The sequence below is a fragment of the Temnothorax americanus genome, unplaced genomic scaffold (genome assembly GCF_048541705.1).
Source record: "Temnothorax americanus isolate GAGA-0224 unplaced genomic scaffold, ASM4854170v1 Scaffold12, whole genome shotgun sequence".
Classification (NCBI taxonomy): domain Eukaryota; kingdom Metazoa; phylum Arthropoda; class Insecta; order Hymenoptera; family Formicidae; genus Temnothorax; species Temnothorax americanus.
In genome coordinates, this window is record NW_027509253.1 from 32,072 (window position 1) to 56,558 (window position 24,487).

Sequence of the window (24,487 nt, forward strand, 5' to 3'; positions counted from 1 at the left end):
TTTTGTAATTTTTTTCCTCTGGTAGGGTCAAAGTATGAAGTATATACTGTAATATCCTGCTGGCGTTTTTTTTTTAAACAATTTGGAACCTACTTGTGGCTGATTTTATGAAAAAAGGCAAAAAATGCATGTAACAATTTGTTTAAACCATCGTAGAATTTTCAAAAATTATCATAGAATAACGAACCAAATTGCATTAAAAAGCTGAAAGTTTCTGCTTTTCAACGATTCTTCGATCATTTTTGTACGATGATTCGTTCAAAAGATATGGCATTTTTTGTGCGCGCGTGCGACGCTTCAATTTATTTGACGTCTGTCAGCGCGCTCCGTAAATTTACCGCGCAGCGCATATCTTGCAAAATTTATTACGTGAAAAGTATTGCTTGTACAAAAAAACTTATAGAACATTTTTTGTAGAGAATTTTATAAGCTACAAATTTTGTAATAACTATTTTTGCCGTAGGACTAATGAATAAAGAAATATTCGCAAAAAACTGTTTTTCTTTACCTTTGACCCTCTGTAAAATTTTTAGCAGGGGTCACATCGATGGGGATTTTTCACATATTGTTTTTAACGACGAAATAAAGGTCCATGCAAAAATTTAGCTACATGCGAATTATTCCGCAGAAAAATCCTAATTTCCCTGTACTATAGAGGAAGTAATGACATAAGATGCTAATACGGCCCTCTGATTGGCTGATGACGCCTTAAGACTATACTTAAGACGATCTTGGATATAAGACCCGACTATGAATACCGGCCTTAAAGAATTATATATGAAATAGAAATATAGAAAAAAAAAAGACTGAAGAATATAATAAAATTAAAACATTTCGGTAAACTTCTTTTTAACAGAAATCGGTAACCCCTTTATTATTAACAATTTTTATTAATTCTATTATATTCTTCAGTCTTTTCTACCGCTATTTCATATATAATTCGTTAAGATTTGGTTGATCAGTTCTGGAGTTATAGAAATTTCTGTAAATTTAGCACAGACATACATACATACATACATACATACATACATACATACATATACACACATACCGACATTTTTTTAATGCAATATTTCGACGTTTTAGAACACTCTGAACATATTGACATTAAAAACTCAAAAAACAATATTTTCTTCTATCCCTATTTTATATATAATTTTTTAAAATTTGGTTGATTAGAGCCAACTTTATACGCAATCAAAGAGGTTCATAGTTCATATACGAATTTACGAAAACAAAGCTTCCTCTATGAAGAAGCAAAAGGGAAAGGAGAAACCTCCCTTGTCGCTTCTCCAATAATTTGCGACATTTCGTTACTTCATTGATCGTCGTCGACATTTTTATACTCTTGTATTAATAATTAATAAAAATTAATGTTACGGTCGTTAAAAAATAACGAAGCTGCATAATGCTTAAGAAAGGTTTCAAAATATCGCTTTCAGAATTGCAATTCTTCAAGCCCATCGTTGAAAAACAAAAATGGCTTATTTTGAAGTAAAGTTTTATAGGTATCTTGTGAAGATAACATGAAAGCCGGGTAGATGAGCTTAAACATCAAAGTCTTGGCTAAGCGTTTGTCCCGGGGGTTATGAAACAAGAAATCATTTAACTTCTTTTACATCTTACATCATAAATCTTGTTTGGCAATAAAAATCGAATATCTTTAATTATAACTGCTCCACGATATATAATCTCTCCTTTAAATGTTTTATGTTAAAAAATCTCTCTCTTTCTACTTATTAGAGTCTGAAAATATTTTAATACGTTGCACTCTTTGAAAACTGTTATGAAAAGAAAATTAATTGTAAAGCTCAAATCTTTATAAATTTTAAAGTTTTTACAAATTAAGCAAACGCAAAAAAAAAACAATCTTAAAGCATAAAATAATTTTCGCATGTCGCACATATTCTTTTTTCCCTTTTCTCTTTCTGTAATGGCATCTTATACATTTACGCGTATAGTACTGCAACTCCTAAATTAATCAAATCAATTTGTTTACAAAAAAACTCATCCATTTATATTTCAATATTTCTTCATTGTGTAGGAACTAAACCACGACAAGTCATTCTTTCTTGACATAATCCAAATGGCTTGTTTCAATTACGAACGACAAGACAAGCAAAATACGTAACAAAATACAAAGCACAGAGTAAAATAAGTTATGCTTTCTTTCTTTGAGTCTGTAAACGCGCGCGTACGCGTGACAAATGATGCCAGTAATTGTAGCAAACGCGTGGAAACATGTCACACTTTACTCGACTGTATACATGAAGAAAATTCCGACGCTGACACAGTTTTATTTTCTGATTTAAGTAAGTAAAGGTATTTGTAAAAGTAGAGGTATTTGAGATTTTGTATTAAAATACACAGAAATATATCAATTCTTTAATTTTAATTTTTCTAAATTTATTTAAATATTTATAAAACAAAAAAAAAACATATCTAGGGGCTAAGCTACGTGGATATTTATGAGTTTTTATTTCCTAACTCACTAAACGTATTGCAAAATAAAGCTGAGTTCTCTCTCTCTCTCTCTCTCTCTCTCTCTCTCTCTCTCTCTCTCTCTCTCTCTTCTGTTCTCGGACCGATTCTCTTTCTCCTCTACCTGGTGGATTTCGGAAATGTCCTACAGCACTGCAAGTACAATTTTTACGCGGATGATCTTATGATCTATCTGCATGCTGAGCCAGTGTTTCTTTTGGACGCTATCAAGAGGATAAATGAGGATATAGAGAGGATTGTGCAGTGGGCTGTCGATAACAAGCTGACGATCAACCCTGGAAAGACAAAGGCAATGATCTTGGGAACACTGCGCTTTGTAAGGAACGTCGATCTGGACTCTGTGCCTCAGGTTCGAGTCGGGGAATCTGCGATTCCTTTCTCGGACTCGGTGGAGTACTTGGGTGTGACAATCAATAGCACTCTCTCATGGGAAAAACAGGCGACTAAAACGATCTCCAAAGTGAATTCGGCTCTCTACCAGCTTAAACTTTGCAGGCAACTTCTCCCAGTTCCTCTTCGTGTGAAGCTTGTCTCTGCCTTAATGCTTCCTCATTTTGACTACTGCTGCACAGTTCTCACTAACATCACAGGCCAGCATAACCTGCGCCTGCAGAGAGCCCTGAACAGATGTGTGCGCTTTATCTTCAACCTTAAGCGCGACGAACACATCACTCCGTATCTTGTCAGATTGGGCTGGCTCAAGATCGATCTTAGGCGGTCATATTTGGTGGGAAGTCTGACATTCTCTGTACTCAGGAAGGAAAAGCCGCAAGTTATCTTCAGCAATTTTACTTTTAGGCATGAGAACATGCAGCGGAATACTAGATCTCCTACCGATATCCTTAACCTTCCGCTCTGCCGTACTGAATTCTTTAAGCGATCTTTTTGTTTCTCTGCTGCCGAGCTGTGGAATTCTCTCCCTTCCGACATTCGCAACACGACGTGTATCGGCTCTTTTAAGGCAAAATTATATAAATTTCTGTTCTCATCTTTAAGCGCATGAGATTTCTGTCGGTAGACCTAAGCGTATCCTGAGATTATTGTGTAAACTATTTTTTTTTTACCCTACGGCTCTTGTAAATCATTTTTTAGCTATTAGTATCTGTATTTTCTTTACTTACTTTACTCTTGTATCTTCCATTGTAGTTACTTTTTTATTTTTTTTATTTTTTTTGTTATATATGAATGCTCGAATGTTTATTTTATTTTATTTGATACTCTTTGTAATTTGGTTTCGACGCTTTAGGGGACGTAGTCCCAGAGCGTCTAATAAATGATGATTCTGATTCTGATTCTGATTCTCTCTCTCTTTCGGATTTGTATATAGCAACAGTAATAATGCTCGTGGAAATTTCAGCTTAGAATGCCATATTGTCAAGCACAGTAATTAATTAGTGAACATAAGCGTATAAGAGATGCGCCGCGATATGATTAAGCGGTATTATATATATCATTACCGAGAAAGCGATAGTTAGACCTGAGTAAATCTTCGCGCCTCGTCAAACATTGTATTCGAGTTATTCAGGACTTAGTTAAGTCTTGCCTAAAGATATGTCAATGTCACAACAAAACTCAAATGTACATCCTTATCAATTTTCCGACACTCGCAATAACATAATTTTGCTTAATTACATAAAGTTTGCACTAACTCTAATTCTCCACAGATTTCTTGCATAAAATTGTTATGAGCACATGTAAAAATTTATTGTATTAACTAATTTTTTAAAATTATTGTAGCCAATTTTTTGATGTAAAATTTTCTTTTAAAAGATATAATTGTTAAATTAAAAGCTCTTTTTCATTTCAACGAAAAAAGATGAATTACTGTATATTTTAAACAATTTTTTCATAGTTACTATAAATTATCACTTTGTATCGCTACAATAATTACGTTGTAACCGTTTAAACGACAAATTATAATTAAAAAACCCGCAGGAAGGAAATAAATTTACAGCCAGCTCGTTTTTCGTTACACCGTTGCGCTGTTTTCCGGAACAGAATTTTCCGTTCAACCGAAAGTCGAGAGTGCTCTGGATTGCCAGGTGAAATGCAAGCGTGCAGAACGTCCGTTCGCATTTACCTGCGAAAGCTCGCCCGAGATGGAAACCGATAAAGCGGAACGTACGTAATACGGGATTAGTATCGAATCAAATGCGATCTCTGATTAATAATTTCAAGGTGGCACGCCGCGGCGTAGCTGTATAATTGGATTCGCGATCCCGCGCGATCATCAGAGTTGTATAAATTCTCACGTGGGGAGTTAATGCCGACAAAGGACAAATATAAAGATCATTTAAACAAACACCTACTCCGAACACTATAAAAATAACAAAAATCGAGACTTAGTAAGATAAAAGAACAAGACAGATAAAAAATAGAAAGTAGAATAAATGTATAAAATATTATATGTATAAGATTTTATAAGAACTATTTTATAGAAAGATTGTGCTTTTGAACTTCAATAGTCTCTTTCCTTATAATATATGTATTCGTACGAGCTAATATTGGGATAACAAAGTGAATATTTTGTTCATTCATGCTTTCAACCATTCGCAATGTCTGCAATTTATGGCTGCCATAGAAATGGAGGATAAATGCAGCTTCGGTTATTTTCATCATTTTCGAAGCGTTATTATCGGAAAATATATAAGTCACGTAAACGTATGACTGTGTGTGTATGTATCCGTTAACAGTAAATTATGTTCAGTACGATAAAATATTACGGAAAATATTATACTGTTGCGAAGTTAATGAAAGCAGCCCATAGCACTTTGATATTAAAAGTTCACAAAAGAACGTAAGATTTATGATGGTTTGGAGGAACTTCTGAAGATGCAAAACGCGTAATATTATTGCAATTATGAATGTTCTATGCATATATTAAGAACGCATTCAAAACTTGGTACGGCCAATAATAAATTAAAATATCAACGTTGTTCTTCAGCAATAGTTTATAATATTTCGAATAAAATTGAGTGCTCCTTGATCTTTAAACATTTTTCAGAGGCATTTAGAAGTAAAATTATCTTCAAAAATAAAATTATTTTCAAAATGAGATGGGTCTAGACACGATGTCCGATGGGAAGACGCAAGACTTAAGTATTAAACGTTACATGTATAGTCATGAGTCATGCGACGTAAATTCTCTGGGATAATTTATCCCAGTCTCGGATTGATTCATGTATTATGTAAGATCGTCGCGTCACTTTGACATTTTCGTGCGATGGCAAAGTCATCTTTTAAATTATAGAAACTTTCAATAAAAATGTAATATTCGTTATACGTAATGTTTTATGTCATTTATGCTCATTGTCGATGCGAAATCTATTGAGCATAACATTTTATGTGGGTTTTATTTTAGTATAGTTTCCTCAATGACGGTTTATAATTATATCTTGATATTAAGCTTAGCATAATTTAAATATATTGTAAATTACATTAATTATTTAAAAAGAATTTATTTCAGTTACATTATTATCCGCAAAATATAAAATTATTTTATTTGAGAATATTTAAGAATATATAGAAGAACTAAAAAAAATAAATATCGCTATCGTAACAATTCTCTAAATTTTATTTTAGACAAAACTATATTGCACAGTATATTGCTGTAATATGTTTCAATAATTAAATGTACTATATACATACATATTATATTGTATATAAGTGAAAATTACAACAATATCAGCAAATCGATTCTCGAATAATAATTCAGCCACCGTAGAGAAAGCAATTTTATACGGGCTTTAAAATGTCATCCCGCATACATATTCGGTCGTGATAGAAGATTTAAAAGGAGCGCTGCATCGATTCTCGGCGCGTCTCGCTTTCGGATAAGAGAAGTTACCTTCGTACAACACTTCGTCATTCGCACGAATAGTATCGGGGAGGGGGGGGAGGGGAGAAAGGGGGAATAAGGCTCTTCCTATCGGGACAGTCGCAGTTTAAATTCCGTGGCTGTCGTATATCGATCTCCTCTCGTTTATACAAGATTATACGTAAGACGTTCGATGTCTTGTCGCGGTTAATGGAGGTGAGACATTTTCAGCGCGAAATGCCTCGGTTAAAGTGGTCGATTACCCGCTCCGCCGTGTTTCCTGTTCGGGGGCTTCGATCCATCCACTCGCGCGCGCGTCTTCGGATGCGCTCTGACAATAAATAGACCGAGGTCGGGAAACGGGCTCTGATAGGCTTTAAGTACTAATCTCATCAAGGCGACGACGACGACGACGAGCGGACCGCTAATGCAGTCGAGCGGATATTACTCCGCGCATATGGACGAGGTCTTTACATATACCCATCGTCGCGAAAGTGGATTGTGAAAAATCGCGCGGGACGGGCGCAACTTCGTCACACGATTCGTTCTATTATCGGTGGCGATGAATCAAGACTCTCGACAATGAAGCAATTTGCGAAAAACACCCCTTAGTGTGTCTGTGGAAATTATCAGTGTAGCTCTGTGCTGATCAATCCGTGTAGAATAATCCAGATTGAAATACAAACTAGTCTTCAATCGACAAAATATTATTCCAGGCGGGACTGCGGGTGTCTGGAGACAGCGAAAACAATTCTATCGATCTCGGAGCGCTAAAGCCCAGAGCGTTGCTGGAACTTATTTGAGAGCTTAACAAACGCTTAAAGTGGAAGAGGGTTAAGGAGCAATGACAATCTAATTCACTGCCGGGGATCGGAACTTTGAAACTCAACCGCTGTTTCCGTCGAACAAAAGCCGATTACTAAAAAGCGATCCGTCAGTGTTACTTCACCTTTATCTCTGGCGAAAACTAAATATTTTAAAATATCTTACATGCGCGTAACGTCAAGAAAAATGTCAAAATTAATTTAGTTGTTCATTGTATCTTCTAGCGTAATTATCAAAATAATAATAATAATAATAATAATAATAATCTGTTATGTTTACTATTTTGCAAGTAATTTTACATTAAAAAATATTGTAAAAACAATATATGGGAACAATAAAATATTGTTCGATTATTAATATATTTGCAAAGAATTTACAATTTTATAAATGCATAACAAATGTTACGTTCTCCACTATCAAATCTCTGTGTGTTAGCTCTGCATAATTTAAATTTATATTATCTTTAAAAATAAGATTAATCAATTACTAGTTGTACATATCATTGGCGAATAGCTGCAATTTTTTATAACGCTAATATAGACAGAATTTTGCTCCGATAAATATTTCAAATACGGTATGGTATGGTATATTATTCCATTTTAATACGTTTTGAAATTGTATGTGTTGACTGAAGAACGGAATTTCTTTTGTATTACAAGATATGTTCAAAGATTAGAGATTATTTTATTTCCAAAGATTAAGGATTAAAATGTAGTTAAGCTGGTGTGTAGAAGCAATTATGCAAACACGATTGTAGAATATATTAATGATTTTTAAAGATTTTCCCGGTAATTATTTTCTTGAGACGTTTGACATGGCACATTCTTTGTCTCGCCCAGCTGTTCATGGTTGATATACTGCAACCTTTTTGTCATTAGCAAAGTTTTTGTTATGCGTGCTCGCGATGAAGCTATTGGTCTTCAAAGTAGGTTGTAAACCCCCGCACGCGAGCAGAGTAAGCGAAGCTTGTAAAGTGGATGCATCAGAGTGGATGAGGCTGCAATATTCAGATGCCGTTAGGGAGGATTTTCTCGTCCGCGGCGAATATATATGTATAGACTTTGAGCAGCCTTGGATCAACCTGCATTCAGCTGCAATGTCGGGACGGCACCCAGATTTCGTGTCCGATTGTCTTTCTTGCAATGTAATGCGGTATAACCTATCTCTACTGTTCTTTTAGATGTCTTTTCAATGATAAAATAATGTGTACGGGTTATTGAAAATAATAAAATTTGGTAAAAATCTAAATAAGGATAACTGTAGAAAAATGAATAATAAATATAGTTGTTTTTATTAAATTATATATATGTTTATAAAATCTGTCTAAAAATTAGACAATATTATATTTTAAATCCATATTGCATCAATATACATATATAATATTAATAAATTGTAAATGATAATTAATAATTAGTACTAGTTCAATAAAGTTTTAAGTAAATAAGCCGAAAGAATTATCAATTTCTTAATTTACAGAATCGTGAATGATTAAAATAAAAAATTAAACAACCTTATACAAAGGCAGAGTATGATAAGAATAAGTACAATGTACGAGTATCACTGCCGGATATCGCCTACGTATATCATATAATTCGGTACAACGGATATCTAAGCGAGTAAAAACGGTTGAGAGAATTTTTCCAATAAATATTACCCCTTAATTCAGCAGTGCTGCTACTTCCAATAATTCATCCTCTCTGTTATTGATATTGTCAGAAAGATAATTACTTTCATCGCTTTTGCCGCTAGAATAACGAATAGTAGAAGAGATAACAATAACAAGACTAGAGTAATATATCTTTCACACGATAACATAGATTCATTTCTCGATTTTACATCAGTTTCTTTTAAAACGGGTGCACGTGTCATCGCTAACTTGAATATAGTATTTGATACAGCATACATGTACATATATATACACACATATTTAAATCTTACCTCACAAAAATTATACCGTTTCAATATATTCTTAGTCTTGTTGTACTTTTCTATATATGAAGTTCAGGAAAACAAGAAGCGAGCTCATACAACACGCTTGCAACTAATACAAACCACTGCAACGGTGCAATGGTTTATCTTGCAGTCGACGAGATAATAAACAAGTTAAAAACTATATGTATAGAAAGAAATATATATATGACTTTCTCTTTCTTAAATTACTTCTTAAATTTTTATATAAGGATATTTTTCTGGTATATAATTACGTAGCTCAATATAAGAAATATTTTGGAAATATATTGTCTCCGCGGGACAAAAAATTCAGCGCGCTATTATACATGTATGTATTTCAAACTGTTAACGCAGAATTCAAGATCGGCAATAAATTTGTATCTGCGGAAACGTCGAGACGTGTCCGCGGAAAGATCGTAGAGAGAAGCGCGCACGTAGATTTATACGTTTCTGCGACGATCTCACCTCACACCGGAAAAATACAGAGCTTCCGTATTTTTTGGATACTCCCGCACGCGAGTCGAGATATTTTATAAAAGCCGTAAATTCTCGTTAAGGGCGTTACCCTACGTTAAATAATACGCGGCAACTTCGAGGGAAATTATACCGCGGACGTTACATGCACTCCCACCGGATACGACCGTATTTCGCTTCAACAGCGAGCCGTAATTCACTGGTTTTCACTAATAAATATCGTTAATATGTACACGCTGTATATCTCTCGTTGGTTATAGTGCTACATATAACCGATGAAACCGATGAAACTGTAAAGACGGTTTATTCGTGTGGCATAAATGCATACAGATACATGAATAATTCCGTTTGAATTGAACGCACTCGTGGTGATAGTAGCGGAACATAAGTCATGCGTGCGGGCAAAACACCTGAAAAATCCTAGGCCTTTGATCTTGGGACGATGATCATCATAATAATTGTGACAATGTTGTTAGTGCAATTATTACATTATTTTTTATCCAATTAAATCAAAATTAAATTTATAGTTTTGAAAATTGCTACGTAAAAATTCATGAAATTTAACTAAGTCGTCGCAATCGTATATAATTATATTTTGTCCCGTATTGGATTTGTGTTGAATCGTCACAACGCTGCGCGACAATGAGGACCATTAATCTTCCAGGCCCTCGTCGATATACCGTCATTGCGTCATTTATCAGGATTCGTCGGACTGCCGTGAATCGTGACGTTTTGTGTTTCGGCAGGCACCCTGCGACGAGGGTTACGACGTTACGGAGCGGGAACGTCGAGAACGGGAAAGACAACAACCGGGGGAAAGGGGATGACCGACGGTAACCGTGCACGAGTGAGCACGGCGCGTGCTGCGCTATACTTGCATCCGGTCGTGCGTAATACGCAACATACGCGTATACGTCGGCTGTCGATAATAACAAGGGCTTGAATAATAGCTTCGGACGAAGCAGGCAAAACTCAAAGGAAAGTAAGAATACGTTGAGGAAACACGCTTGTGGAAAAGCGTGTCGGGTAAGTACTTGTCACATTTATAATATCGTATTACGATCGTATGGTGTTTTATTTTATAGCGCAGACCTAGAATCAACTAGAGAAATTATTAACGAGGCAACGATAGTTACGAGATAACAGGTTAATAATAATCTAGTCTACTCCGTTAGCGATACGTAATTAATTAGTTTCTAGAAATCAATTTAAAGTGATTAATTTATTATTGACATTTCTGATGCACTTTCTAGACATCTAAAAATATGGCAATCTTTATTTTATAATTGTATCTGCTCCCTAAATCTTTCACGAAAAGACGTAATGAGTATATATAGGTAGAGATAAGAAAAATATCGCGAATAATACACGAGTGGCCTCTGAATTGAAATGAACTGAAAAGAATTCAAATTGATTTCTGGAAACGATGTAATTAAGTATGTGCTGTTCATTACATTTCAGTTTTTTATTAACTCACTATTATTGTCGAATAATTAGACATAAGAAGGTTTCTGATATTTACAAAGTTATATTAAAAATTAATTAAAAAACTTAAATTTCAAAGAAATTTTGGTTTGCGATTTACTTTACGTAAATTATATATTAGCAAAATTTTTTATTTTAAAATCTGTTTAGCTATTAGAATTATTAGAATACTCAAAGTTGTAAGAATTATGATCATATCAACATAAATAAACTCCTATTTCACTGAAAAATTATTACCATTATTCAATAATGAAAGCAGAATTGTCACTATTTTGCTTCGTATTATTCTAGATCAATAATTCTCACCCTTCTGTTATTCGTGTCACCCTAAATACGTGTCTCTAGCATGCGGCTGTTTCTACCTATCAACCCTATTTTCCTGATTTTGTTATCCCAGTCGTGTATTACCGTTAACAGTCCTTCCTTAAATAAACACCGAAGAAATAACTTCAATTTTAAAGGATCTATTAACAAACTTCTGACGCATCTCGATTGAACATTCTTATTTTAAGTATTTGACAAGTGAAAGTAACGCACGCGTTTAAGAAACATTATTATTATTTCTATAATAAAACCCTTATCCAAGCGTTTATTTATTTCAATTAAAAAAATATTTTCTAATTGTACGAACGGTTTGGTTATATATGTGAAAATCAGAGCAAAGTATGAGCTCTATCACCACAAAAACACCTTTGTAAAAAGAGGTAACAAAAGAGCGCCAAGTGTTCGCGCTCGTCAAAATATAGTATTGTGCGAAATAATATTATTTTAACGTATTGTTGCTATAAAAGTAACAATATCAAGCTGAGCCTGAATTTATACGCGTCGTAAAATTTATTCTTTCATCATACTTCTAAAACTGACGTACTTGGCGACCCCGGGTCTTATGGGAACCGAGCGAAGGAGGGCGAGTCGTAGCATAATATTTTCCACGAAATCGAAAGCTATAAAAATGGATACGCAATTCGTGCATACCGCGCTGGATTCGGTGTCCATCTCGTAGGACGTCCAGCGGACGGGACATTACGACATTTAGGATGCCGGGCGTTCGGAGTACGCCGCGATGAATTTTAGCTATGTCCCGCGATGTTGTACGAAGTAAGACCGCATTCCCGCGCACCGTGATATCGTATTTGCGGTATCGTAAAGTGGAAGAGACCAAAAACTTTCGTCGGCGGTGCGGCGCGGCGCGACGCGGCGCACCATATAGGTGGAGTTATTCACCCGCGTCTCTCTTTCGCGTTTAGTGTATCTTCCGGTTCATTAACGAGCCAGCTACGGTCTACCGCTTCGATTCCTTATCGCAACCAGATGCTCCAACGCTTCCGAGAAGGTATATGCAAATGAGGCAGCTCACTCCGTCTGGTATAGTTACAAAGAATAAAAAAAAAAAAGAGAAAAAGGGAAATGGAAAAAGGAAAAGATAAATATGAAACGTTAATTGACTTCAAAAACTCGTTAAACGACATGGTCTCGAGGAAGCGGCTTTCCTTCACCGACCTTTTTCGCGATCGTTACTCGTCTTCCTCTTTGTCTACCGACTCCACGTATCAACGAGAAGATTGCTATTTGCTTCATGTGTTTTCTTACAAAGATTTTTCTGTAATCAAATGAACATCAAATCCATTATCTGTAAGCTCTAAACGTTTAATTTCGCGATAACGAGTTACGAGTGTTTAAAAACAGCTTTTAATTTTTACAAAGACGCATCTATATTATAAGTTCTAATAGTAACCTAAACTAACCTAATCAAAAGAATTTGTATAGCATTTTGAAATCCAATCATTTGTTAAAAAAATAACATTGGTAACAAGGAGTAACACGAAGAAATATTGCCTTGACCAAATACAATTTTTATCATTCGCTCTTCTCGAACGCTGGCGACGGGACAGCGTGACAACAAAAGGAAACCGTCGCACGAAACCCGATTGAAACAATCGGATTCGCGATTCCCCCCCCTCCCTCCGGCCACCCCCCGGGTTTTCTGGCTTTCCGCGTGTGTAATACGTTATGAGAAGTCTTCCCCGCGGGCTTCTATCTAGCGGAGCTTCGCTTGCCAAGAATCCGCAGGTCATCGGATCCGAGAGGCAACCCCGCCGCGTCGACCCCCCTCTGATCACTCTCGACCACGCTACTCTCGTCGCGTTATCTTCATTCTCGATCGTGGATGTTATAGCGTTGCAGCGTTGGGGTGACGCGCGGCGAGGGCAACTTTAACGGCACGCAGGCGACGTAGACGACCGTAGAGCGTGGTGGCTCGTGCGCGAGGGTAAACGCGCGCTCGCGCGCGCGCGCGCGCACCCTGCAACCCCCTTCGAGGGGTGACGACGCTGCCCGACGTTCCTCATGGCAGCGACGGCGGCGGCGTCGGCGGCGTTGGCTGTGATAGTGGAGTCGTCTGGTGGCGAGGGGTGCGAGAGGACGAGGGAGCGCCCGTACGGGGAACGAAGGGGGTGTGCGGTGGAGGGACCGTCGCGGTCTATCATCCGCTGGTGGGGAGGAAGCCGACGACGAAGAGGTGGGGAGTTCGCACGTCGACCGGAACGGCCCCACCAAGTTTTATCCAACGATCCGGGAGGCTCGTCGAGGTAGTGGTCCGCGCCCCACAGCCGCGACAGCTCGAAGCGCGCGCGCCGCGTCTCTCTCCCGAGTTGCGCCTCGCTTCGGAGTTGCGCGTGAGGGAGCGGAGAAGTAGAAGTGCCCGGAGAGGAAGAGAAGAAGCGTGGCGCGGTGTAACACTACGGTATATAAAAGCGAGACGTATACCGCGCGCGTATATACACCGGAGTACCCTGGTCTCTCCCGAGGGCGCCACCCAGCGCGAAAGGGGTCGGCGCGACGTTATATATCCGCGAAGAGTGGCCCCCGCGCGTGTCGCAGGCGAGAGTGCGGAGTCAGTTATTTTTTTTAAACCCGGAGAGAGAGAGAGAGAGAGCAATCGTGTTAATCTCGTGCACCCGCCGTCGATCGTTATTCGGGCCGTGCCGGTGGATGCTCCGGAAGGAGAGCGCCGGGCGACTCCTGTGGGGGACTTGCGGGTGAAAGTGTCCGGAGCGGCGGAAGTGCGCGCGGAGGGAAGGAGGATCTCTCTCGTAGCCGTGGGACGTCCCGGCGATCCTCGTCGACCAGGTCGCTCCGCCGAGGTGCAGTTTCAGTGAGCGGTGGACTGGTGTAATCCGACGAGCGAGACGCGCAGTCTCGCGTACGCGCGCTGACACGCCGCTCGAATTTCGCGGTTACTCCGCCGACGACATCCGGATATTGTTACCTGGCCTCTGCACTCGCGCCCGCCCCGGCTAGAGCGAGTTGTTTTCCTGCCGGAGGTTGGTGGTTTCCGGGGTGGAGGTATCGCACGTACACCGGGGAGTGTCGCAGGTGCGGAGGAACTCGACGGCGGCGGCGGCAGCGGCCGTGGGGGGGAAAAGGGGTGGCATATATATATATATACACCAAGGGGGCGGGGGGGAGTGTGCCGGGGGGGAAGGTGTGTGTCCTCGCACTCCTGCGCAATCACCGGAGCACCGCCGGAGTCCTGGAGTCGGGAGGAGCCCCGAGAGTTCACTTGGCGCACACGGGGAACGCTATAGCATCCTGGCTGAACGGATAGCGTATGTATCCAAAATCGCGCTATATACCACCTGGATTATATACGCTGGTGGATCGCGCGGCGTGGCGGTGCCGCGCTACGGCCACTCTCTTAGGTTCTCTCCTACGCCCCCCAAACAGGTTATTGATTTTGCCCAAGTATAAGGAGGTACACGGATGTAGCCCGCGTACGCGCCCTGCGGCCTGCGACCTGCTCTCTTTCACCCTCGTGTGTCCTCTCGCCCTTGTGATGCTCTCCCTCTCTATCATTTTCCCCTGTCATGCTCCATGCTCCAGCCCTTCATCCGCCATCTCCGCCACACCGCCACCGCCGCCGCCTCCGCCGCCTCCGCCTCCGTCCATCCCTTCGTCTGTCTGACTGTCCGTATCCTCGTCGCTCGACTTGTCCTTGATCCTGCGTACCTCTGACGGCAGGTGGACTTACGTGATCTTTCCGCAGTATATACACACACATATACTCGTTTCCTTTTGAAAATACGCGCGGCGTTGCTGTGCTGCATGATGCTAAACGATACGTCACACCGTTATGCCGTATCGATATCGGGTATACGCGTTTAATTTGATTGTCGAAGAGGATTGGGGTGGGATGGCATTTGAGATGACGTAATCGAGATATACTGGAGACACGCGGCCTATATCCAAATGCACTTTTGGATAATTGAACAGAATATATGTGTCAAGTTAGAGAATTAAAACACCGCATTATAACAAGAAACTGCTCTCAAGATATACAATCAAGTTCATAACTTGAGGCACATAAGAGCAGTTGTTAAAGCGAAATATATAAAATATTAAAAGTAACTTTAATATAAAGCTTACGCGCATTATGTTCTAGCATGATAAATATTCTTGTAATCGCAATTAAGGTGGTCGTGTTGACATGCTTGTAAAGAAATACTACTTTCATTCGTGACGATACTCTTGGAGCAAATTTTCTTAATCTTAATATGAGCAATTATTCACTTCTTAAGACTTAAACGTAATTTAATTAAACCTTTAGGCAAGCGATCGATGCTGTCTCTTTTACTTCGCTTTCCGTTACATATTTCGTGTAAACATTGCAGGAATAATTTTTCTTTTTCTATTCTGGATAAATCAAAATCTCTCTCTTGTAGTAAAATTGTTCGCTCTTATATATAGTCATCAGTAATTGATCATATTAAGATTGAAAACGATCGTAGAATGACGTAACGTATTGCGGGTCGGGCACGTCGTCGATTATGTCGGTAGCGATGTCAGGAAGACGTTCAAACGTTGATAAGAGAACCAAATGCGTATATAGTTGCCATTTGAATCCAAAAGGGTTCAATTTTATCGACTGGCATTGTCCAACGCGAAAGCTTATCGCGTACGCGTTGTCGCGACAGGCTGCACAGTGTGTACAACTCTTACGTGGCTTTGGAATATTGATATTCCAGTATTTCAATTATATTTTCAATTTCGCTTTTTCATGCGGAAAGGAGAGACGATACGTATTCCGTGCCATCAACCATGCTGTTCGACGTCTCTTTCATCTTTTTTTTTAATAACTCAACGAGAACTTTAAAAAATACCACATGACTTCTCACTTGTCACATTTTTTTTTTTTTACTCTTGAAGCAATATCCCGCAATCGATTTCTTGCGAGTATGCTATTGAATGATCACTTGGAAAATATCGTTAGGTAGATGACTTGAGTGCTTTGCTAAATGAAACTGTCATTTTCATCGCACGCTTATTACTTACATATTAAAATATCATCATCACTAATGATTTTGAATGAGATTTATCAGATTTCCTAAATGACCGTGTCAATTCAAAGGATCGAAGACAAGAAGAAAGTGCTATGTTTTGTATTCTCACATTCGCAACAAACTTATACGAACAGATATAAGCCTAAATGACATCTTGTTTTTGTCAGCGAACAGATAAATACGCGGTAAAACTTTTTGTTTGTGATTCGATATCTCTTGTGTTATAGCTTTAACTCTCAGAATCGTACTATTATCATTCGTTGCATAACGTTCGGAGCATTTTAGCGAGTTCCACTAGTTTCGGTAGTGAACGCGATGATATCTCTAATGATAATTCATCCTAAAGCGAAACTCTTTCTCGCTTTTCGAAACTCTCGCGGATCGCGCCGTGCCCCCCGTTCGCGACACGCCGCGCCGGCCGTGTCAACGAACCTCCGTGACACATTGTTGCGGAGTAGCGTGACCGTATATACTTCAGACAGCAGGTTACGAGCAGATTCCAACTGACACCGGATCGATCGGCCGGGAGAACTTTTCACGGCGCGCGGGCAGTCGCGGAGACGACGCGCGGCGCGGCGCGGCGCGGCGCGGTCGGCGGAGAAGACGACAGGCGGTGCGCGGCGGCGGTGTGATCTTTCGCGAAACCGGCGGGCTCGTAGTAAATCAATAGAAGCCACGTGAACCCGCGACGAACGCGATTCACTCTGTCCCGCTCCGCGGAGGGCCGCGCGCGACCTCGTGAATTCGACGAGCGTACAGATCGATAATAATTCGGCTGAGGCCGCCTCCAAGAAGGAATTGACCCTTTGAACTCGGGACAATTTTCCGACCTGGCAGAATATTGCTCTCTTTTTATCGAGCCATTCTTACGCAACTATTTTAATACGTGTAGTAAATAGTAAAACTCGTAACTTCCAACCGTGCAATCTGGAGCGAAAGATTCGTTTGCTTTAAATAGCTAATTGAGTTTTCAATGGCTGAATAGAGAGAGAAAATTCCGATCGATATCGCGTTGTGCGAACTCTCTTAGAACCACATAATATATCTTGTTTCTTTCTTTTGAAAATTATTCTTTAATAATTTTAACGTATATACAATTTTACATTCCACAATTGACTCTACAAAAATCTATATACATATATACAATTTTATATTGTACCATTAGAACGCTCTCATGTAAGATGTGACTCCGGATGACTTTGTTATTTCCATCGAGTCTGTTTCCTTTTACCGTTCACGTTTTTACTGATTATTGCGCGACTTTATGTAATTATTTAATTTGTATCGGCTGAAGAAGACCCTGTGTGGTCGAAACGTCCCGTTCTATATATACTTATGTTTAATAAACGAACTTTAATTTGACATCCACGTTTATGCTCGATTGTTGGGCCTTTATTCTTACCAGTTAATATTTTAAGTTTTAACATTTAATATCTCAACAACTGCGTCTTGAAATATTTATCCAAGTACACTCGAAGTTAAATAAACAATCAAATTTTTATCAGCTTCCTCAAGAGTCAATTCGTCAACGTCTGGTATCGAATAATTTTAGAACGCCATCAATCTCTCGCCATTTTTCTTAGTTTATCTTCCAGTATACACTGTCGAAAAGATATCCGGTATGCTCTTATTTGGATTTATAGAAATGAGATTTCTCGATGAATATAATGAACACTATAGCTATATATTGAGATAAAACGTTTGCGAAAGCACTTTCTGCCGTAGTTCTGGTAACATTGTATCGCTTGGATGCAGCGATAAGACGTGATGCGCGTGGGCAACGCGTGGCACGACAGTTCACCATAAAACGCTTTATGAATTAAATGGCGATTGTATAGAATTACTCAACTCGCGAGTTATCGGATAAATAACACGCGTAACACACGCTTCTTGTACAGATTTCGCCGGTAATTCACAAAGGAGCTATTCAGAGATATGTAACATTAATCAACCGGCCCGACGGACATTCGGGATTTATATGTATAATTAAAGCGCCCCCTTCATTTCCAACCGAACTTGCGTTACTCAGCGAACGTAACTGTTAAAATAGCGAGCGATACGTTACGATGAAATAAGAATAACGCGTTATTCCAACCGCCATTTTAAACGACCTATAATTCGCAAGGGGATTCGAGGCAGATTTATATTTATTACTTTATATGTGTCATGGAAAAGCATTTGAAGAAATTAAATGTACGTATCGGAATATAAAATAAATATCCATATATACGCGCACATAAATTAGAATATACAGTAATATAAAAATTATAAATAAAATTATGTCCTAAATTTTATCGCAATTTAGCTTTAAAAGGCTTTAAATATAAATATGGATGAACGTGTCATTAGTGATTTCACGTTTCAGTTTACGGCCAATATCTTGCTATAAATATTCACAATATGGCAAAAAAATAACGCGAAGTCTTCGAAGCAAGTCTTCGAAGAGGGTTCGCGATAGAAATAGAAGCAGAGCACATCTGCAGAGCATGTCTGCCACATCCGGGAGAAGTATCGCGACTATTTTCAAAATTATTTGGCACATCGCGACACATCAACGGCATGCCTATATAGAATACCTGTCGTATAATATATGAAAGAAGCTTACTAGACAAACAGTGCAGATCATATTGAAAGATATCCGTCTATTATAACGTCCCTTTCATCAGCCTTTCATCGGCCTCCGCGTACACGATAGTTGAACAGTGATACTTTTTTTTTTTCAATGAGAGTACGCTTTATCGGACGAGGTAAAAACATTCCGGACGTTTTTGATATTACGCTTCGTATGCGAGCGTTATCTCGCAATATGCGTAATACGAGATGTTTGCTTTAACGACAGCGCAAATGTGCAGTCGGTGCTTCCGAGTTAATCCCGAAATTGGAGTGATTCGTATAATTTCCTCGCTTTTGGATGCCCCGCGAAATATAGGATTCATCTCTAAATCCCCGACGGTTCTGCCGGAGCGGAGGGAGGGGTATACGGTCAATAGTCTCGGGGTAATAGTATCGCGACCGCAGTAACTATATATTTTCGGGCGCGCCGTTTAATTGCTTTCTCGTGGGCGTCGCAACGAATCTTCGTGTCTTTCTCTCTCGCGCTTTTCACGTCGATACGAGGCCCGACCGTCCGAACGAAAGCGACGACAGCGTGCCGGAGATACAGCGCGACGCGATGTTCGCGATGATCCGCCGCTTGATGACTGCACGGGACTCGGGAGAGGGCACGATTAATAGCTTTCGTCACATCGAATCACCGATCGTTGTTTTTCATTTCGCGCGCAAGTCGCTCTGTAAAACGGGTTTATCAATACGGGTCCGAATATCTCGGTAAAAACGTCAATAATATCGAACTGCAGCGACATGACCGCACATCGTCGAGCAGACGTCCGGCGAAATAAAGACGGATTGTCTTTCGTCGGGAGAACGAACGAATTAAAGTGAAATTTATTATACCAAAATGTGTATTTATTTCTACTCAAAACTATCGCGCGTATTCTCTCGACTATGGATATAAGGGTCCAAGTGAAGATGAAATAAAATTTTTTCAAAATCAAGAATTAAACTTTAATATTAATAATAGGAAGCGTTATTCTCTGATTAATTTTAATCAATTGATTGGTAGATTTATAACAGGCTTGGCAGCCGAAATGTTTAATGTTATTAAACTTAGAAAAATAGAAGCGATTTGCTGGTAAAATTTTCACTGCAGTATAAAGAGAAGAGTTGATTTCGAATTTATTAAAGTTATTAAATAATAGGAAATACGATGCTGATATAACTATGTGGCCTGCATTAACCCGATCTATAAATATTTAACGCACTATCGGAAATATCGGAAATGAACATCGCGGTCATGAAAGCACTCGAAACGAAATTTAGGTAGTTGGATCGCGTTTTGATCCACAATATATTCGCGATAAAGTACGGCGTACTGCGAAAGTATCGGCATTCTATCGGCTCCGAAAGCACGATTGTGTGCGATTGTCGTATTGTAAAACGTGCTCCGTATGCGCCGTATCATCAGTCATATGAAATAAAACTGCCAGGTGTAGCAGTACGAAGGTGTTCGTTTGTTCAATTAATGGCGGGCTCTTCAATCAAAACTCTGACCCAAATGGCCCACAAATGCTAATATCCAATATAGTCACGCGCTGCAGCGTATTTTCTAACAACAATGTAGAGTAAGACCGGTATGCAATTAAGTGAATTACGAAGTTTCGCAATTTATCTGGTATGGTTAATTGAGATAATTGAGAACTTTGGAAAATGGGACGACGTAGGGACTTCCATTAATGAAATTAACAGTTACATTTCTTCATTTCGGTTTAACTTTTCAATCATATCATCGTCAATTATTAAGCCTTTCTTGATTTTATTATTAAATAATTATCATGCCTCTAATTTTATCCTAATTTTTCTGAAACTTGAATATTATATTTACGCATACGCATTTGGAAGAGATCCAAATTTATCTCGTCCCCATTACATGCGTTATTATACCTGATATTCTTACATCACGGTCCGTCGTACATGACAAATTGAACACACTCGACCAATTATTATTTTTTTCCCGACTTCTTTGATATGTGCATTATAGTCATTGACGTACAAATCGAGAAATTTCATTTCGAACAATACAAAACACGTCTGAAAGGCGAGAAGATCTGAAACGAGCGACGGCTTCTGTATTTCGCCATTTTATACATTTGCGTTTATCTTAGAGCATTCGAGTTACTCGAAATATCCAGTTATGTGATTATTCAAGTACTCGTAGTCCCAGGGCAATCCACCTCCGGTAATGAGGCTCTCCCGGACGCTGGCACTTTCGGGACAATCTCCGCGAGCAGAAATTTCTAGATAATGTCGTAGGGCAACGTCGATGGGGCCCATCAGACATACCGCCGCAACCGCGTAGCAGCTGCGGGCCGCGGCGCACGCTAATTGCGTTCGTCGCATCAAAACAAAGTCGCTGCATGGTTGCGATCCCCTCGAGCGGTTTGCAAAATGAGGCCAATGACCAAGCGGCCGCGAGTATAGCGTGGAAGCTTGCCAGTGTGTGTCCCGAAATACAACGGAAGTACCATTCGCGGGTCAACGTTTTCGAAACCGGCCGTACGTGCCGCACCGGCATGGAGTTCCGGCGGGTTCTGCGCAGAGCGGTATATTCATTGGGGAGACAACGGATTTTCGATCGGTATTCTTGGACCAATTTGGAATGTCGTATATCAGAATCTACGAAACGCGATGCAGCGCGTTTGTATCTCTCGAGCAACACGAATTTTCTGAACGCTGTTCACGGGGAAAATTAGTATTCGCGTAGAACACATATCAGATGCATTTTGGCACTTGCTCGCTAAAAATGGTTATTGGCGCTCCCAAATTTAAAAACTCACAATTTTGTATTTTCTTAATCTGAATTCAAGAAAGTTGACAAAAAGAACCCTTTTTTACAGATCTAGTATTGACGGAAGTTAACCGAATTTTAATGATTATTCTTTATCGTAAAAACAAACTTATGAAAATTATTCCGTACTCCTACAGACGTTAAATTTATGACTGTTATTTAGTTGTCGTTTAGTATATTACAGAAGTATACAGTACCAAAAATTCTTGGCATGGTTACTACAATCGTCGTTGTGTACACTGTACACGAATATCAGATAAAATATTAATTCGATCCTGACATGGTGGACGTACACACGCGATGCATGCGCGTCTACGAAAGGCGTCTACCAAGCGCGCTCTTCTTTTGTATCTGAGATCTCGTGAAAATTGTGACGCGCTACAGCGGAGGACCGGAGAGAGAAACGCCGCGACGCCGGGCGTCGTGAGACGCGTGGAATTCAGGGCGCGTCTATACGTTAAACTACACACACAATGTTCGGATGACAGCGATTGTTGTATATATGTTGGCGGTATATTCCGCATCTGGTCAGTCAATGTAACACTATTTTCTGTTCAATAAATGCGAAAGAGAAGACAGAAACGCGGTATATGGGACGCGGCAAAATTTCGAGAGATTATTCTCCAATTGAATTAATCGAATTATTATATTTAAATGTAGAAAACATGCGCATTATACGATTCGAAATAGTGGACTGTAGAATTATTATTAGGAGCAATAGTTAATAATAAAGCGGCGATAGTTAGTATGTTAGCCATTTGCAATTTGTGACATAGATATAACAAATTACGATAATTATGACAATTATTTAATATATAATGTTAACAGAAATCGAAATCTGGTTGTTGAAAAGTGATTCTTATTTAGCGTTACGTTGTCATGATAGGAAACATTGAAAATTTACGTATAAACCCTGATTTAATTGTTTAATCTAACATTTTAAATGAAACGGATTGACATAATTTAATCACGCGGGAAAGACACTTTTCGGATATACGTACTTCGAGTTCATCCGTCGATTAATAAATGATGGGACTAGCTATTCTTAAGTCTTATTCGCAGTCGTTGCTTATCGATCGCCCGAGATGACTTCGTCCTACCAATCCCGCGAAACCTCTCGTCCCCCATCGCTGTTAACTCATATCGAAAGCTCCCATGCAGTCTTGAGAGGCGTTAACTCTCGACTCGAGTTAGTCCAACATTGTGCACGGGATTTAACGTCGATTCCGCCACTCTTCATGTCGCCGGCGATACACGGCTAAGACTCTTTAACATTTGCGTGCGGCGAGATTTCTAAGCTGTGGCTTAGATCAAAGTTCACGTACGCCTCGCGCGGTCGATTCGCAGGCAGGGAACGAGGGTACGTTATAGGTACATTTGCTCGCCAATTACGGAGTAACGATATCGCGACCGTGCAGATCTTAAGGCCATTATGATTCTTGGAAACAAACGTGAAATTGCGGCACAAAAATTGGCCGCTTCCGAGTGACCGTAAAAATATGTCGCGATTGTACACGAGAACATCGATAGAGTTGTAAATTCGCTGAAATTTTATTCGAAAAATACAAAACATTATAGGTATTGTTAGATATTTGTGTTAAGCATTGTAATAAAAAATAGTTTTTTAAATATCTTACAATAACTAAATATATTGTTTAACACGTAATAATTTTATACAAAATTATTTTTTTATATAAAATACATCTAATTAATCTGTAGTTTCTAGCTAATTTATATTGTCTTCTAATTTTTTTAGTCATCAAGTTAATTCGATTATTCGTACAATTTTTTTAGATTTTTTCAAAAATTAATAATTAGATTTATTACGTAAGTAACTAATGTTCTACAAATATAAATAGTATTTTACTTTACTAATGAATTCCAAGTGAAAATCAAGTTGAAAATCAAGTTTGTACCGTAATATCAAGGTAATACTGCAGTTTGTACGCGTGAAGGAAGAGCTATTACTTAAATTCTTAGGAGCCAATATTTTTTGTCGTTTACTCTTGTTAGCTCTTGACTGGTCTGGAAGGATAATATTACGTGTGATATCATGGTCTAGGCTAAGACCTCGTGAGACGAGTTAAGGGTTAATTAGAATTGCTGCAATATAACGTCTCCGAGTTTAATTCTCCTCATGACATTAAGTATTCTGTTCTGTTCAAACTCTTAATACCGCATGAACAGCGTTATTAAGTATCTTAATTTATCTTAACAGTTTCTGCCGGGTACCTAGATATTGCATACATATAGTTTCTGCATGTAAAATAGTCCAACATATCCTGGAAATGACACTTGCAAATCCACGTTATGTTGTAGCATATGCTGCTCTCTTTGTGATTAAAACGAGGTGATTTATATTTGTATAATCAACGTATCTATTTCCATTCCATTAAAACCATTTTATTATTATGTTGTTGCTTATTGATATCTGTTTTACTCATAATTTATATCTGCTTGTAATTAAAATACTTATATAATTCGGTTTTAACATGAATTTTTTTTATTAAGCGGTCTGATAGATCATGGCATACTTTCTTTGTAACCTTTTTGAATTTTTGCAATATATTCAAAATTGAAGAAAATATAGTACACGAAAGTGTGCTGTGACGTCATACTTTATATAAGAAATGACGTCATACCTTTTGAAGTTGCCGTCATCAAACAAACTTTAGCAAACTATAACTTTCT

General features: G+C 38.9%; 2 protein-coding genes across 4 annotated transcripts in view; both read left to right on the forward strand.

Annotated features, from left to right (window-relative positions):
• Nucleotides 1-2,665: 2,665 nt before the first annotated feature.
• On the forward strand, nucleotides 2,666-3,505 carry LOC143893340 (uncharacterized). Its single transcript, XM_077398601.1, has one exon. The coding sequence runs from the start codon at nucleotides 2,666-2,668 to the stop codon at nucleotides 3,503-3,505; it is 840 nt and encodes a 279-aa protein (XP_077254727.1).
• An 11,031-nt stretch (nucleotides 3,506-14,536) lies between these two features.
• The window catches only part of LOC143893434 (neural-cadherin), a 203,242-nt gene continuing 193,291 nt past the window's right edge, over nucleotides 14,537-24,487 (forward strand). For all 3 annotated transcript variants that reach the window (XM_077398808.1, XM_077398806.1, XM_077398809.1), the window contains exon 1: nucleotides 14,537-14,661. The gene's annotated coding sequence lies outside the window, so the exon portion shown is untranslated. The remainder of the gene's footprint in view (nucleotides 14,662-24,487) is intronic.